The sequence below is a fragment of the Leptonotus elevatus genome, chromosome 1 (genome assembly GCF_054856555.1).
Source record: "Leptonotus elevatus isolate MCC_2025b chromosome 1, RoL_Lele_1.0, whole genome shotgun sequence".
NCBI classification, from domain to species: Eukaryota; Metazoa; Chordata; class Actinopteri; order Syngnathiformes; family Syngnathidae; genus Leptonotus; species Leptonotus elevatus.
The window spans coordinates 28,990,141-29,007,686 of NC_141239.1; the positions used below are offsets into that span (position 1 = coordinate 28,990,141).

The 17,546-nt window shown below is 41.1% G+C and overlaps 1 protein-coding gene across 1 annotated transcript; it reads left to right on the forward strand.

Moving 5' to 3' along the window:
• Positions 1-619: 619 nt before the first annotated feature.
• doc2a (double C2-like domains, alpha) lies at positions 620-17,278 on the forward strand. Its single transcript, XM_086089851.1, has 11 exons — positions 620-727; positions 5,668-5,907; positions 7,696-7,775; positions 10,135-10,209; positions 10,402-10,511; positions 10,746-10,872; positions 10,964-11,023; positions 14,067-14,263; positions 14,745-14,826; positions 15,039-15,135; positions 16,322-17,278. Exons 2-11 carry the CDS (start codon positions 5,673-5,675, stop codon positions 16,456-16,458), a joined length of 1,200 nt encoding a protein of 399 aa, XP_085945977.1. The 5' UTR covers positions 620-727; positions 5,668-5,672; the 3' UTR covers positions 16,459-17,278.
• Positions 17,279-17,546: the final 268 nt, after the last annotated feature.

A 17,546-nucleotide genomic window follows, 5' to 3' on the forward strand; every position in this document is an offset into this window, starting at 1 on the left:
ACATTTATATATATCTATATATCTATATATATATATATCTATATATATATATATGTATGTACATATAAACATAAATATAATACATAGAATAAAAATAAAATCTTTCTTGCCATTATGTGTTGCAACAAAATTGAGGTAAAACTCCAAGATTCTGTATTAAAAGAATTAAAAATATACAGTATAAGAAGCGAATATACATATAATACATATACAGTAGCAGCAATATTTAGAATAAGTGTTAGTGTTATTGTGAGATCAGTGCAGTGATGGCGCTTGCTATACGTTTATGTGCGTGCGTGTGTGTGTGTGAGTGTCTTGGATGCATACATGTATCATTAACTATCATTAAGCACAAATTATACAGAAAGGAAAAAGAGGAGAAGGAGGACAGATGCTACGTTTACCCCCCCCCCCCACCCCCTGGCCCCCACCTACCCAAAGCCTCTGCATATTGGCCATATTGGGGTGTTGTTGTAATGGGTGCGAGTATCTTCACAGGTTGGAAAGGAAACAGACAGAAGAGCACAAGGGGTTAAGAAAAAAAGGGGTTAACCCCCCCCCCCCCCCCCCCCCACACACACACACACACTCCCCCTCCCTCACTACTTCCCCCTTTGCTGGATGCCGCTGCGAGCCTCCATCTCCACCTGTTAGTTAGTTGACACCCTCATCAGCTGGACTACTCTTGCTTCGGCTTCATCAGTATCATCAGAATCATCCGAATAAGGTAAGACATATTAACACATATCAGGAATAGACACACTCAAAGGCACACTCACACACACACTCTCCCAAAAGTGAAGTCAGCAACAAGTCCAAACGTTATTGTGTACCAAACATGTTTGCATGCGATCTGTGGACTGCTATGATGTGTTGTGATGCATTCAGTGACATCATCGCTCCAGGCAAACATCACAACACCATTCAAATGTGTCCTGTCAGCGCAAAATGTCTCTTTATGTGCTTTATAGGCTACTTTTTCTTTTTGTATTGTTCATTCGGTAATTTAACCGATTTGACACGTCATCATCGCTCTCTTTTTTCTAATTTTTTAAATAAATTTTTATTTTGTATGTGGGTGAGAAGGTGTATGTGCATTTGCGTGTGTGCGTGTGAGTGTGTATTCATCAGTTCACCTAAAACCTATTAAAAAATCCCATAACGTTCACCTAAACCGATCGGCTACTGTTGACACGCAGGGCTCAAAAACTTCGTTGGGCTGTGTTGCTCACATCACGCACTGTGAGTAGTCGCAGGTTGAGGCAAGCTCGGTGCTACTTACGCCGCACCAGCGAGCTAGCACCGAGCTTCAGCTGGCTACTGCTGTAGCGAAACATGTTTCGGATTCGCTCCCAAGTCAGTAATTATCAGCTCTGTGGTGACAAATGGGAACAAGTATTGTACTCATAAAGGGATGACGAGAAAAGATGACGAAGCCATGCTAATTGATAATCTAACCTAAGAAGCGCGTTTAACACCAGAATTTGTCTTTTCTAGGGTGACCATATTCCCATTTCTAAAAAAAAAGAAGAAGAGGCCTTGAAATTGTGGTACCAGTCACAATTAGTCACGCAATGCTAACCGGACATTTTCATGAATTTATAAAAAATAAATAAAACAGACGCCCGAACAGGATGTAAGAAAATTAAATGTCCTCTCAAAAGACGACGTTTGGTCACCCTACTTTTCAGACGTGTAGATGGAATCACGATAAAAGGAGAATAGAGTGGAACCTCGGAGTTTGAACGTCTCGGAACTCGTACAAATCGGACTTCAAACTTATTTTCGGAGTTTGAACACCCAAGCAAAGCTAGCTAGAAAACGGGTAGCCGAGTGAAGCCGAGCGAAGCCGAGCGAAGCCGAGCGAAGCCGAGCAATGCCAGATGCTCACGTTGCGGTAGACGATGCACTGCTCATTTCCAGTCAGATCGTGAATATTTCCGGAGGTGCTCCATACTCGCGAGTGCATTTTGATTTTTCCACGACAATTTTCTTCGCCATGGGCCCAAAGAAAGGCAACAGTGCCATTGGCAGCAAAAAAAACCATACAGTGCTATGAACCACAGTGGAATTAGGAAGGAGATTATCACACCGTGGAACGAGGACCCCACTTAACTGTCCAACATGCCCGACGTTAAACAACGCACGCAAGGACTGCTTTGCAGTTTGACAATATGCCCAATGTAAAATACACAAACTCAGCACTGAACTAAAGCAAGCATTAACATAGCATTTATTATCCACTGATGCCATCACACCACACAAAAAAAGTAAAAAAAGTATTTTTTATTGTTTAAATACTGTACTGTACTGTACTGTAAATGTAAAAAACAAAAATAGAAAATAAAATAGGAATTTTCTGTTTTTGGATCTTGGGAACGTATTAATTGCATTTACATTATTTCCTATGGGAATTTTTTTTTCGGAGGTTGAACAATTCGGACTTTGAACACTTCGCAGGAACGAATTATGTTTAAACTCCGAGGTAACTGATTTTGAACAGCAAAATCGCAGGAAAGTGAATACATTACATGTGTGGACTTTGGAAAGAAAATCTACTCGGGGAGTGGCTGATGTACACTCTTGGGGTTTGATTTTGACTTTTGAGGTCTGCACAACAAATGGTCTCAAAATTACATTAAAGTAGGTATTTTTTTCTTCAATTAATTGAGCTTTGCTAAAACACCACACAACCCATTCAGAGACACTAACTTTAAACTGACATTTATATTTGCGCTTGAAATTGTTCCAATGAAATTTTTTCTAGACAAGAAAATACAGTTTGCTGATACTGTATACACAATGTAAATTTAATACATAAAAATACATGATTATATAAAAGAAGAAACCAATTGTTCATTCATTAAGTGTCATATTTTTATTTTATTATTTTATTATTTGCTTCAAGTCACTGGGATTTAATGTTTATATATAATATATATGTTAATATTTTGAGCCTTGGACGCGTTTATTTAATCTATACAGTATTATGTTTATTTAACTGCAATTCTTCTCCACCCGCTCTGGAGCGGCCCCCTGTGGAGCTCACTTGAGGCGCATACAGAGGAGCAAAACTTTAAACATGCATGCACAGAGCTGTCAATCAGGATTTGAAGCTGCCGCAGTGTACGGGGACGATGAAAAGAAGAGCGTGAAAACGAGTAGGGAAGGAGACGCGTAGACGCTGTGTATGGTTGCCGAGATACGAGAGAGCGGCAGCATGAGAGCTGAGAGAGTCAATCCTTTCATGAGATCTGAGACGGTCGACCCTTTCATGGGCATTCTTAGCATGTTATGCCAGGAGCAGCGGTCACATGACTTCAACGCAGACGACACAGTCCTGCTCCTGCCTGTTAACAAACTGAATGTTTGCTTCCGAACCAATCACCAAGGTAATAGATCTCACTGACAACTAACAGGTGGTCCCTGTTGATCAACTGGGCGTCCAGGGTGATTGATGGATGGTTTGTATTGATTGACCAATGGTCCATTTTAATCCACGGTGGCGTTTTGATTGACACGTGGTCCATTTTGACAGGTGACCGACCTGTGTTGGTCAACGAGCGATTAAAAAAAAAAAAAAAAAATCAACAGGCAGATAGAATGTGATCTGCATCTAGCTTATTTTAATTCAGACTTTTTTGTTATTCTTTTTTCATGTTTCTTATGTTTTAAATAAATAATTGATCCATTTCGTATCTCTTAAATATAAACTTTTCCTGCTTAACTTAAAACTGTATACATTAATATAAAACAATAATAAGCAGAACATTGATCCTTCATGTTCATCTTAATGCCATATTATGTGGAGACTATTTTTCCATGAATATTTTATCATTGTCAGTCAATGTTCTGATCAGTCAGCTTTAGAGCACAGTCAGTTATAGCTTAAACCATGCTTACAGTGTAATAGACATGGACTACTTCTGCAGCAATTAACTCTTTAGATTAAATTAGATTTTTTTTTTAACTGTATATATTTATAAAGTGTCGTATATCAACTGTCTAAATTAGAAAAAAAAACTTTTTTTAAACCTACAAAGTGCATATCAACTGCATGTACAGTACAAATTCTACATACCTGTTTTAACTTGTAATCAATGTAAGGCTGTGTATTTATCTATTATTTATCAATGATTACTTTTATGTATTATATATTTTAACATATTTGACAATCAATTTTACTTTTTTATAACACCCCAAAAATATGATGTTTTCCATACAACGCTGACATTCATTGCACATTTCCACATTAACCTTGACCAGAGGGTTAAAGAATCATTCTTTACATACCATATCTATAGTGGACAACACATTTTTTTCTTGGGCTCCCAAGTTTTGTTGTACCTTGTTGTATTCCGTATGTGGCCACCACTGGAAACATGATGCTTGAGATCAGTCAGCCCACCATGGGCTATGGTAAAAGTACGCCGGCAGACAGTACAATGTGTTGATGGAAGTTTTCTTGCACTTTTTCAACCGTGTGTATTCTGCTTCCCAGTCCTCTCCGTGTTTTTGCAATTGTTTCTGCGGCTACAGCTGACGGTCACATTACCGCTCTTGCGTGATGTACTTCCACAAGGCGCAATCAACTTTACTTCGACCAATAAGATCGGCGGACTCTGTATCGTCATACTAAATGAATGTGCTGTCAGCTCCTTGGAATGTTACTGTAAGTTGTCACATAAAGGGCACTGTTGTTCATTAATTGAATTGACATTTTACAGACAACTTTTTACTCTCAAGTTATTACGGGACAAAGTGCGTCCCTTGACAATTGAATACGGAACGCGTACTTATAGTTCTAAATACGGGACGATTCCGTATTTCAAGGGACGGTTGGCAACCCTAGCTATAAAATAAATAATTTCAAGGGAATACTGTATAGGGAAGATTTAAATTTTGAAGTCGGCTTTCTCACCACGTTGGCAGCATGTTACCGTCATGTATAGCATTGCTACGGCTAGCTTGACTGCCCACCTGACAATGTGTTACGGTGTGGTCACGGAGCGGCGTGGTGTCTGTCGGCGTGTGAAGTGGAGGACCCAAAATGCAGGGAGGCAGGAGAACCACAGCAGGAGTGCGGGCGAGACTGGCGTGCTTTATTTGACAGAAAACACTAACCAGGGTACTGGTTAATGCTAACTAAATAAAAAACTGAAAAGATACAAAATCAAAATGACAGACAGAACTCCGGTGGTGACCGTGACTAGCGGCAATGATCCCATGCCGACTGATCACCACCCGGGAACTAAATACACCCACACTAATTGGGTAACTAGCCACACCTGGGGCCAGGCACAAGTGGCTGAGGGCCCGGATTGGTCAACCCGCGGAAGGGCTGGAACCCACTCAGGATCAATCGGGACCCTCAACCAAAACCAGAGCTTCCCAGACATGACACAATGCACACCAAATAAACGGGTATCCAAGGCAGAAAAAATATCCTCAACTTCCCCAAGCATTTATGTTTTAAATCATGGTACTAGAATTACTCGAGGACTCACAGGAGGTCCAGTTTTATCATATTTCAATTTTGTCTTTTGTTTTTGTTTTACATCAATTTCACGTTTGAAATAAAGAATTCAATCAATCAGTCACAGGACAGGTGGAATTTGGTATTTGTATATTGGTATTTTGGTGGCAAGTCGTTATGTATGTTTTCAGGCTCGATGAGCGTGAGGAGGACGAAAAAGCTGAGCATCTCCATCCAAGACCACATGGCCATCGATGTGTGTCCGGGCCCCATCCGACCCATCCGGCAGATCTCGGCCTACTTCCCCCGCCGCTCTCCCACCTCCCCCATCCCGACGTCAGCCCCCTGCCCCTCCGGGACGGCGTGTGGCGAGGTGGGCGGGGACACGGACGCGTCGGTGGATGCGATTGGCTCGGACAGCGACGACTGCAGTGAGGCTAGCCGTCACACTGTGTGTGTGTTTGTGTGTGTGTGTGTTTATGACTATACTATGTAACATACACGCTAAAGCATGCTGGGTCCTTTCAATATGATCAATGTGGCAAGTTTAAAAATACCAGCACATAAACATTAGTAGGCCTACAAGGGTGGACAATTAATTTTCCAAAAGTGCCATGTGAGAAACTGGAATGGTCATTGAGGGCCATGCTAAAATGCTATGACTTTTAGGCGTTTTGCCAACTGTGTTTGAATTGAAAATGTATTAAAATAAGTATATTTTCATCTCAATTGCAAGATGGCATTATCAAGTATCAGTACTTTGTATCAGCAAGTACTCAAATCTAAGTACAGTACTTGCACCCTGTCTGAAAAATGTGGTTTAGGGTGCATTCCTAGTTTTAAGAAACTACTAGCACATATATGCTATATGATGTTGTAATAAAAAAAAAACTTTAAAACTGACTTTTACTTTTGAGACCAAGTACTTATTTAAGTACTTACTTAACTTAGTACTTACTTAGGTATAGTAACCTTACTTTGACGTCATTACTTTGGCAAGCTATGTACTAAAAGATAAGTCGCTAACAGATGCTAGATCCTCGAACATAGACGCTAGTACATTTATGCTAGCACATTGTGCCAAATGTTCAAACTGAATGTTAGAACTTAGTACATCGATGTGTTGTGGGATGTTGTGAGCAGGCTTGGGGAGTAACGGAATACATGTACCGCCGTCACGTAGTCAGATTGCAATTTTTTTTTAACTGTATTCCATTACAGTTACAGGAAAAAACATGTAATCAGATTACAGGTACATTTATTAAAAATGGGGATTACTTTGAGGGATTACAATTACGATGAGAGAGAGTGCGAGAGAGGGCGAGAGAGAGAGAGAGAAATAGAGAGAAATAGAGAGAGAGAGAGAGAGAGAGAGAGAGAGAGAGAGAGAGAGAGAGAGAGAGAGAGAGAAGGACAGAGCGAGAGAGAGCGCGAGTGGGACCGTTGCTACATGTCGGGGAGGTGGGAACGAACGAACTGACTAGTCGTGTCTTCCACACGCGGGCAGTTTGAAAAAGCTTCACAGACGGTAGGAGGAAATGGCAACCGGTATTCACTGGAACTTACTCGGAGCGTAAGTTTGAGCTAAGAGTCCAGCGGCATGCTACGCGCTTTAGCCCGCTAGCCTGCAACCATAATGTGAATTACACCTTCAAACAAATATACACGGCTAAACTTGTGATTGGGATCAAAGTTCATTTTGCATTTGGATGTCTGCCTGTCTGTCTGTCTGCCTGTCTATCAATCTATCTATCTATCTATCTATCTATAAAACTGTGAGGTGTGGTTACTTTCAGTGATAGTTCGAAAACAGCGTATGGCCTTCAATCAATCAATAAATCAATCAATCAATCAATCGATCAATCAATCAATCAATCAATAGCCTACATGCTTTTTAATTACACTAGGATTTTTTGCTATTTGTTGGCTGCCCGGGTCCCTATCACCCGCAAATAACAGGGGCACATTGTATAGAAAATATATTGTGGTGATATTTATTTTTATTTTGTCTTCATGAGCATACTCAATAATGGAGTTATCCAAAAGTAATCCAGTTACATTAGTTAATATTACGGTACTTGGATTACGTTACTAACTACATTTTTTAGCAGGTAACTTGTAACTGTAATGGATTATATTTTAAAAGTAACCCTCGCAACCCTGGTTGTGAGTGTACGTTGTGTTTCTTTGAGTGCATGTGTGTATATGTGTGTGTGCAGCGGCATTGGGAACTCTGGAGTTTGAGCTAAGGTACGAACAGACGACCAATCAGCTGCACTGCACCGTGATCCGCGCTAAGGTACAATTTAAGCTATGATATAAACCTGACAACCAATAATATAAACTAGGGTTTCTAAAACTGTTTGGGTTCAGAGAGTGGTACCAGGGGAAAAATATTTCTAACGACCCTCTTGTTATACTTCCACCAATTACTGGTAAATTAAACAGAACTACCGTCTGCAGACTCTGCACCCCTAATGAGAGAGAAGAATGTTGACGTCAACCAGTTACTCTGGCGGGTTCCCAAGGCGTTCCCAGGCCAGCCGAGAGACATTGTCTCTCCAGCGTGTCCTGGGTCGTCCCCGGTGGCTCCCGCCGGTGGGACATGCTCGGAACACCTCCCTAGGGAAGAGTCCAGGAGGAATCTGAACCAGATGCCCGAGCCACTTCAACTGGTTCCTCTCAATGTGGAAGAGCAGAGAGAGTCGAGCGACTTTGACTTCCTTCACAATTGAGCAAGCTTTTCACCCTATCTCTAAGGGGGAGCATGGAGACCCTGCGGAGGAAACTCATTCCAGCCGCCTGTATCCGGGATCTTGTTCTTTCGATCACGACCCACAGCTCGTGACCATAGGTGAGTGTAGAAACGTGGATCGGTCGGTATCAAGATCTTTGCCTTTTGGCTCAGCTCCTTCTTCACCACAACGTACCGATACAGTTCACATCACTGCAGACGCTGCACCGATCTGCCTGTCGATCTCCCGCTGCTTGGGGCAGGATCTCATCTCCGACCCGGAGAGGGCACTCCACCCTTTTCCGACTGAGGACCATGGTCTTGGATTTAGAGGTGCTGATTTTCCCAACCGCTTTACACTTGGCTGTGAATTGCTCCAGTGAGAGTTGGAGATCGCGTCTTGCCGAAGCCAACAGCACCACATCACCTGCAAACGCAGAGAGTCCATAAAGGTTATGAACAGAATCGGTGACAAAGGGCAGCCTTGACTGCCAACATCAGTCGTACAGGGATCGAACAGCTAATATCAGGGGGGCTCGGTACCCCAAATTCCTGAAGCACAGGACCCCCCTCCAGAGGGGCACGGTCAAACGCTTTCTCCAAGCCCACAAAACATATGTAGGCTGGTTGGGTAAACTCCGATGCACCCTCGAGAACCCTGCCGAGGGTGTAGAGCTGGTCCACAGTTCCACGGCTGGGACGAAACCCAAACGGCTCCTCCTGACGGGCTTTCCTCTCCAGCACCCCCGAATAGACCTTACCTGTGAGGCTGAGGAGTGTGATCCCTCTTTCATTGGAACACACCCTCCAGTCCCCCTTCTTAAAAAGTGGGACCACCACCCCGGTCTGCCAATCCAGGGGCACTGTCATTGATGTCCACGCGATGTTGTAGAGGCGTGTCAAATACGACAGCCCCACAACATCCAGAGCCGTTAGGAACTCCGGGCGGATCTCATCCACCCCCGGGGCTTTACCACCGAGGAGCTTTTTAACCACCTCATTGGCTTCTACCCCAGAGATAGGAGAGTCCCCAGACTCTGCTTCCTCAAAGGAAGGCGTGTCGGTGGAATTGAGGAGGTCTTCGAAGTATTCTCCCCACCGACACTCAATGTCCTGAGTCGAGGTCAGCAGCACTCCATCTCCACTATACACAGTGTTAATGGTGCACTGCTTTCCCTTTCTGAGACGCTGGATGGCGGATTAGAAATTCCTCAAATCTGTCTGGAAGTAATTTTCCATGGCCTCCCTAAACTCCTCCCATGTCCGAGTTCTTGCCTTAGCGACCGCAGTAGCCGCGTTCCGCTTGGCCAGCCGGTACCTGTCAGCTGCCTCCGCAGTCCCACTTGCCAAAAAGGCCCGATAAGACTCCTTCTTTAGCTTAACGGCATCCCTTACCGCTGGTGTTACCCAACTTCCGGACCAGGACCACCAGAGCGAGGAACAACTTCTTTCCATAAGCTGTTAGACTCTTAAACTCAGTGTGCTACTGCCCCAACATCAAAAATGGACCTGGACTTACTTTTGGGACTTTTATATGAAATGCAAGGCACCAATTGTAAAACAAATTAATAATGTAATTTTCTGTGAATACAGGTACAATTTATCACTGGAAAAAAAACTTCTGAGGCAATTGGTGGGGTGCTGTCATATTGTCAAATTATTGGGGGTCAAACACAGATGGACTGTTAGGGTTTACACTTGTCTATGTTGTTCAAAAAGGACATTCAATTTAATGTTTTTTTTTTATCTCTCCAAATTTAGGGGTGCTTCGATTCATTTTAGGATTTCTCTAGCACCCCAAAAAAATGGGAACCACCTATGATACCACACAAGAATTTTATTACAAACTATTTAGTGGCGCCCCGAGTTATAGTTTGCAGACCCCATTTTGAGAAGCACCCATGTAAGACGATTCCCTCCACAGGGCCTGAAGCCGATGGACTTTAACGGATTGGCTGACCCGTACGTCAAAGTTCACCTGCTGCCTGGCGCCTGCAAGGTCAGACCAACCTTGCACAACTTTCCACCACACTGCTTCTCAAACTTCTTTTTACACCATGTCCATGAAGATCCAAACAATGCTGCATTTGAGTAGTTTTAATTACTATCTGATTTCCGATGCAAATGAGCGCCAATAAGCTATGATGACTATACACGTTAGTAAGCTAACGATGCTAAGTATGTCCATCAGGCCAACAAACTGAAGACAAAGACCATCCGCAACTCTCTGAATCCTGTGTGGAACGAGACACTGACCTACGTGGGAATCACGCACGAAGACTTGAACAGGAAGACACTCCGGTGGGTGTGCGTCTCAACCTGTGTCCATATGCGTATGAGGTGTGTCAGGAAAATTCCTGGACCAAGCAGATTTTTCAACGCCTTAAGTTTTGATGTATTTGTTTGCGTGGAATAATAATAACGAAACATCGCACATAGAAGACTTAGTATGACTTTCCACAATGTCAACACAGAGGCCTTTTTTTTTTTTTTTTTAAATCTGCCATCATTACTTGCATCATTCAAATGTTGCAGGCTGACTGTGTGCGACGAAGACAAGCTGACTCACAACGAGTTGATCGGCGAGTCTCGGGTTTCTCTCAAAAGAGTCAAAGCAGACCACATCAAACATTTCTACACGTGCCTGGAACATCCTCCACCGGTATGCTCACTCACTCGCTCGCACACACTCGCCCAGTCACAGTTAGTTCAACACATCGTCATTGCATAAGTGTGTGCGTTTGTGTGTGCAGCTGCGGTCTCCCAGCACCACGGGTGAAGCTTTGCGAGGGATTACCTGCTACTTGCGAGAGGTAAAAAGGCAGCCTAACTTTAAAGTGGCTTAACTTCAACTTGTCTAATTGTTTAACCAGTCTATTCTTAACCATTCTATTTTTAAAGGGTCGACTTTTTAACCAATGTGTTTTTAGCCAGTCTATCTTTAACTTGCCTGTTTTTAACTGCTCTATTTTTAATTGGTCAATCCTTAGTGGCCAAAGCTGCTTTTGGTGTGGACTAAGGCTGTTTAACTCATTGACTGCCATTGGGAGACCAGTGCTAGTTATATCACGGGTAAGTTGTCACATTGCAATTTTCTTCTCCACCAGAGGGCTCAACGAAAAAGTGGAATATTAGTTTTCTTCGTATAAATGGTCAGGGGTTGTGTACGGTCTGAGAAGAGAATAGCACATTGTGAGCTGACATGAGTGCCAGTTACCTGTTTTGCACAACTCAAAGTAAAAAAAAACTTCATCAACAGGCATCATACATAGACAAATTCTAGCAGCAAATCATGGTGTATTCATTAGAGGAGAGATTCAGGCATCTTGTCATGCCTCATTCACTGCTCTGTTTTAAGCTAACTTTAAACTGGAGCAACTTGTCTCAATCGTTTTGGGGTTTGTTGTCACATATGCAAAGAATGGGTCAATGAAAAATGCACCTCTGGCAACTCTGTTTACGTATGCCAGATTGTTCTTCAGATGATGAGTCTGAAGAGTGAGGAAATGAGTTTGCCAGGTTTTGTTTCATTGTTTGAAAATTGATTTTTCAGTTGTTGGAAATACAGTCTGCCCACATTTAAGGATCGGTTTAAGTTTCTTGATGAACCATCCTTTCATTAACCAAATTGCTTTATTTTTTTAAAATTCAATTTAAACTCAAATTTCCAGTTTAAGGGAAGCAAAACAGGCATTTGAGGCGGAGACTGAGAGCTATGACCTATATCCCAGCAGTTCCTAAGGACTTTAATCTATTTTATGTTAAAGCTTGCTCAATGACTATGGTACATTTTCAAGATCAATGATAAACAATTTCTCTGGCTGTAAAAACAAACAAACAAACAAAAACAGGAGAACAAGGATAATTTTATCCTTGTTTTATTTGTTGCAAAATCCAATGTGACATCTTACCCCACATAGTGTGACAACTTACCCATTGGTGAGGCAACATGTTCACTCCCTCTATTTGATGGATTATAACTGGATAATAAAGTATGAAAATTACATGAATACAAAAAATAGACCCTTTCATCTGGCATAGATTTTTCTTTATATATGATGTAATGATTCCAAGAAATATATAAAAGTATAAAAAGTGATACAACTAGCCCCGGTCTCCCCTACCTGTGGCCCTCCTTACATGTAAGGGCATTCCAGTACCTCTGAGTGAATTTTAGGCTTCTGTCAGGAAGTCTACATGTCAACACAGAACACAGAAATGCTGTGTGCATAGAGACAGAGCAGATACTGTAGATGTCTGCACATAAACATCTATGAGACAGAGCTGCGGACAGTCGGAAAATACGCCCGGGAATTAGAACGTGGGAATTTAGCGTCCAACTTTGGTCCTATCTATTGCATTTAAAGGGACACTTAACTCATGGAGCCATTTTCAGCAGTAAAAAGTTATTATTTGGTCCAGAATTAATTTGATAACTTCATTATGTTTCATGTACAATAATTTTTATTTATTTATTTATTTATTTATTTTTACACTTGCTGTTGCCTGAAGATGACATCACCTATGCTGAGGAAGTAGGTAACGACAAATCAGGGCTCAGCTGTTTTCTGGGTTTGGTGAGCAAACTGAGCCATGATTGGTCGTTTCCTACTTCCTCAGCACAGGTCACGTCATAATCGACAGCAAGTGGAAAAATTACATTTAAAATGTATTAATTGTACATGAAAAATAATGAAGTTATCACATTAATTCTGGACAAAATATTAACTCATTCACTGCCATTGACGGCTATTGACGTCAAAAATTAATTTGAACTATTTCTATTAGTGTAAATTATTTTCCACTTTGTTAACAAGAGTATGAAAAACTAGAAAACAAATTATTGTACATTTAGAACAGATATAAAATGTATGATTAATCGTGAGTTAACAATTGAAGTCATGCGATCAATTACAATTACAAATTTTAATCACTTGACGCGATAAAAAAGAAAGAAAAAGATTATTAAGAATTAGGAGCGTCAGGCGATTACATTTTTTAATTGTAATTAATTGCATGACTTCACAAGTTAACTCACAATTATTCACAAATTTGATATCTGTTCTAAATGTACAATAAAAAATTCTAGGTTTTCATACTCTTGTTAACAAAAGTGGGAAAAAAATTTAAACTAAAAGAAATAGTTCAAATGAATATTTGACGACTACAACCGTCAATGGCAGTGAATGAGTTAACTTTTTATTGCTGAAAATGGCTCAATGAGTTTAATGAGACTCACTGAGTAAAAATTTCCAGTTGTTTCCAAAATGTATCTAGCACTTGAGTCATATCAACTTGCTTTGGAACATTTCACAGGCTAAAAAGCCATACTAAGAACGTGAGTTGGTCAGAACATGCAAAAGAGAGCAAAGGAGTTATGGAGACGAGCGAGACCGGGGATTGTTTATGTGTGTCTTTGTGTATGATGTGGCTTTTTGCAGTAACACAATAAAAAATATGTCTCTTAGCATCTTAGTGGTTGGCCACAAAAAATCTGCAATGCAGTGAACCCACAAGAAGTAAACCGCAATATGGCGAGGGACAACTATACTTATATTTCAAAATATTGCTCATTTACTATGAATATACTGTATACACATTTTTGGGCCTTGGAGAAATGTAATTTGGTGACGACCATCTGTGGTAGGGTGGTGCGGTGCCCTAGCGTCCCCAATTGACCAGCTGCCACTGCTCATAACTAGATCAACTTGTGAGTTGGGGCACTAAGGTGGCACTAGTGTAGTAGAGACTAAAAAAACGACAGTGACAATTATACAGTTCGGTCGCGTCATTCTGTAAGCAGCGGGCCTTGAAGGCAGTCGGCCTCTGACCTGACGGACATCCTCCTGTCCTCAGTGGGAGAACGAGCAGCTGCACAGTGTGGAGGAACGAGGTCGCCTTCTCCTCTCACTGCAGTTCTTGCCTGCGCCTTGTGGCGGCGACGACGAGCCGGATGAGGATAGCGGCGGCGGGGGTCTCTGTGTGGGTGTGAAGCGCTGTGCTCACCTGGCAGCCATGGACGTCAACGGCTTCTCTGACCCCTACGTCAAAATGTAACTTTAACAGCCTGGCTAACATCGTGTTTAGGGCCTATCTCACTGGCCTGAATACTATTTGGCGATCTGATGGCGACTCAAGTCGCAGTTGAGGTGACCTCTCCGTGACCTCTCCTATAGCTCACAAGGAGTTGCAGTAAATTCAAGTCAGAGATGTCGTGCAACCTAATTCTGTTTTTAACTGGGGAAATGTCTCAATGAGTTCTCTGCAACATCTTCCAGACCTGCTGAAGACCAAGGAGACTGAGGAGACCTCACGAAGATGTTTCCACGACTTCTCTGTGACATCACGGAGTCTCTGCGTCATTTTTCGTGACGAATTGGTCTTGTCAGAGCACAAGTAAAATTTTGATCTCGTGAGTCATCTCAACATATCCCCCAGTGAGATAGGCCCTTTTATTAGCACGATTAGGAAAACGGTTAACATTGATGAACCAAGATAAGCATGTGCAACACATGTTTGCGATTCTCGTGATAGATACCTGAAGCCCGACATCCACAAGAAGTCCAAACACAAAACTGCTGTGATAAAAAAGACCCTCAACCCTGAATTTAACGAGGTATAGTACAACAACAATTAATCATCAACTAGTTTGATAATAGATGAATTGTTTAGAGACCTTGTTTAACTTCAAATAGTCAGTAGTCAATATTCTCTGGTTTCTGTAGTCAAACAGACTGATTGTCTTTATGTTTTCCAAAATAAGACATTTGCAAATGACCCAGTATTTGCTGGTAAGTTTTCCCTAAAGCACGTGTGTATGCTGCGCAGGAGTTCTTCTATGAGATGTCATTGTCGGAGCTGGCCAACAAAACCTTGGAGGTGACGGTGTGGGATTACGACTTGGGACGTTCCAACGACTTCATAGGTGAGACTTCACAAGGACTGCCCTGTTAGTGTGCTGAGAGGCTGCATGCCAGCTCTCAACAGTGATGGGAAAACTGAGTTTTAGAAATCATACATGGGCTAGTCAATCCTAGATGAGGTTTAAAAAAAAAAGGTAAAAGTTGAAATGTTTATGTAAAATATGAATGATCTAGAAAAAGATATGAAAAGTTCAAATGTTTATGAAACATAGATCCTTTTAATAATAAAATAATTTATTCATTTACGTATTTACGTTTATTTTTTTGCAATTATTTGATTGTGATTAATTAGATAATAAAACAAATACAAAGTTGACCAATGTTTAATCAACCAGTGTTGCCAATTTACCAAAAATAATATAATAATGATGTAAAATATGAATAATCTAGAAAAAAATTACAATTATTTAATTGCGATTAATTAGATAATAAAATAAATACAAAGTTGATAAATGTGTGTTGCCAATTAACCAAAAATAATATAGAGTTGCACATTAACAATGTACATTATGTGACTGTGTTGGGAGTTGGAACACCTGAAGTTCACTGATGCTGGTCTGACCGGGCCGGCACAAATTTAATAAATACATATGACAAAATAGCACATTCTTGATGTTGTAATATATAAATATATATCTAAATATAGTATTTACACACTTCAATTGATCAATCATGATTGATCTTTTTATTGCGTTGCGTTAATCTTTTTGCACATCAGGTTAAATCCTTCCAAAATGAAGAAATGGTTTGAACAAGGTTTAAAGCCAGAAAATGTCAAATATTAAATATTCAAATAGATTTTAGATGGCAAAAAGCCCATAACCAAAGTAATATTTTCTTAAAAGCTTAAATGGACAATACAGAGACTCTAAATATCAACTAATCATTGAAACGTGTATATATACAGGGCCAGTGCCAGTTAATGGCAGGGCAAGCTCCCAAAATGCACAATGTAGGAGGATCCTGTTAGAACATAAATTTTGACTTGTAACACAGAAAAAAAAAATCAACCAAGCGACAGCTCATAATTCGAAAACCTTGTAAGTGGGGGTGCTCGTAAGATAAGGTGGCACTTTACTACAGGACTCTCGTTCATGTAAATGCTCAGTATTAAGTGTCCCATGGGCCATATCTTGCCTACCGCTGCTGGGATTAACCGCACCAGTGTTCGCTCCGCTTCCTGTCTAGGCGGTGTGTGTCTGGGCGCTCATTCGCTGGGTGATGCCCTTCGCCACTGGACAGACTGCCTGAAGAACAAAGGCCAGCAGGTGGAGCGCTGGCACATCCTGACCAATCAGCTGCCCAAAAGTGCCAACCACGACTAAATGACCGCAACATCTGGAAACGCAGGAAGCGCCAACTGAATTTTGCAGTGACTATTTTCCACAGTACTGTTTCTGCAGACTCGTGCATGTCTCAACAAGGAAAGTGTACACAGAAGACAGAATGTCCAAAGTTTGGAATCAATTCACACTTAATGAAAGAATCTTACAAATGTCTGAAATTACACAACTGCATGTCTACGGTAAACATTGTCAGTGAATTTCATATAGCCTACCGCCACTAGTTAGAAGAAATTGTAATCAATAACAGGTGGTTACTAGAGGGAGATTACAGCTCAAACTAGTAACTGAATCATCACCATTTTATGTGCGTTTTTTTCACTTTGAAATAATTTCCTGTTTTGGAAGGAAGGATGAAAATGTAAGAATATTTTTTATCTGACTCCTCAACTATATAATTGATTAGGTTAGTTGCAACCCAACGTTGTTGTTATTAATGCTAGACAGGGGAATTAGCTAAATGGCAGGCTTGCTTAACATGCATGTGGTAGCGATCGATTCCAGCATTCTCCACTTGCTTTAATTTTCTTGTTAGCATAAGTGGCTGGTGTTGCTTTTTTTCTTTGCAAACAAGTAGACGCTCAAATGGCACTCACTTAGCTCAAACCAGAAGTAACCAGATTGATTATCGCACTCTCCGCTAGAACCGTTTTTATTTTATTTATATCTGATGAAAAGTCAGGTTTGTTGTTGTGACTAAATGTCATGACTTGTTATTGAAACATGTCTGTTTCAAATGAAAAAAAGAAATGTCTATTTAAAGTGAAATATGACTGTTACTGTAACATGACTGTTGATATTAAAAGATGACCGTGACATTTTGATTGGCAAGACTGAAACGTGATCTATAAAAGTGTAGGTGTTTGGAAACGTGATTGGCGAGACACTTTAGTGCTAAAAGACGAAAAGTTAAACAAGAGGACACTGAAATGCTCACATTCAAGACACTTAATTAGCACCCGTTAGGGATACGTTTGTCACAACCACCCTGCTGCCCTGCTGTCACCTTTTATTTTGTAACGTGCGATGCAGACCGTGTCAAATATTACTTCCAGTAAACGCTGTAGATA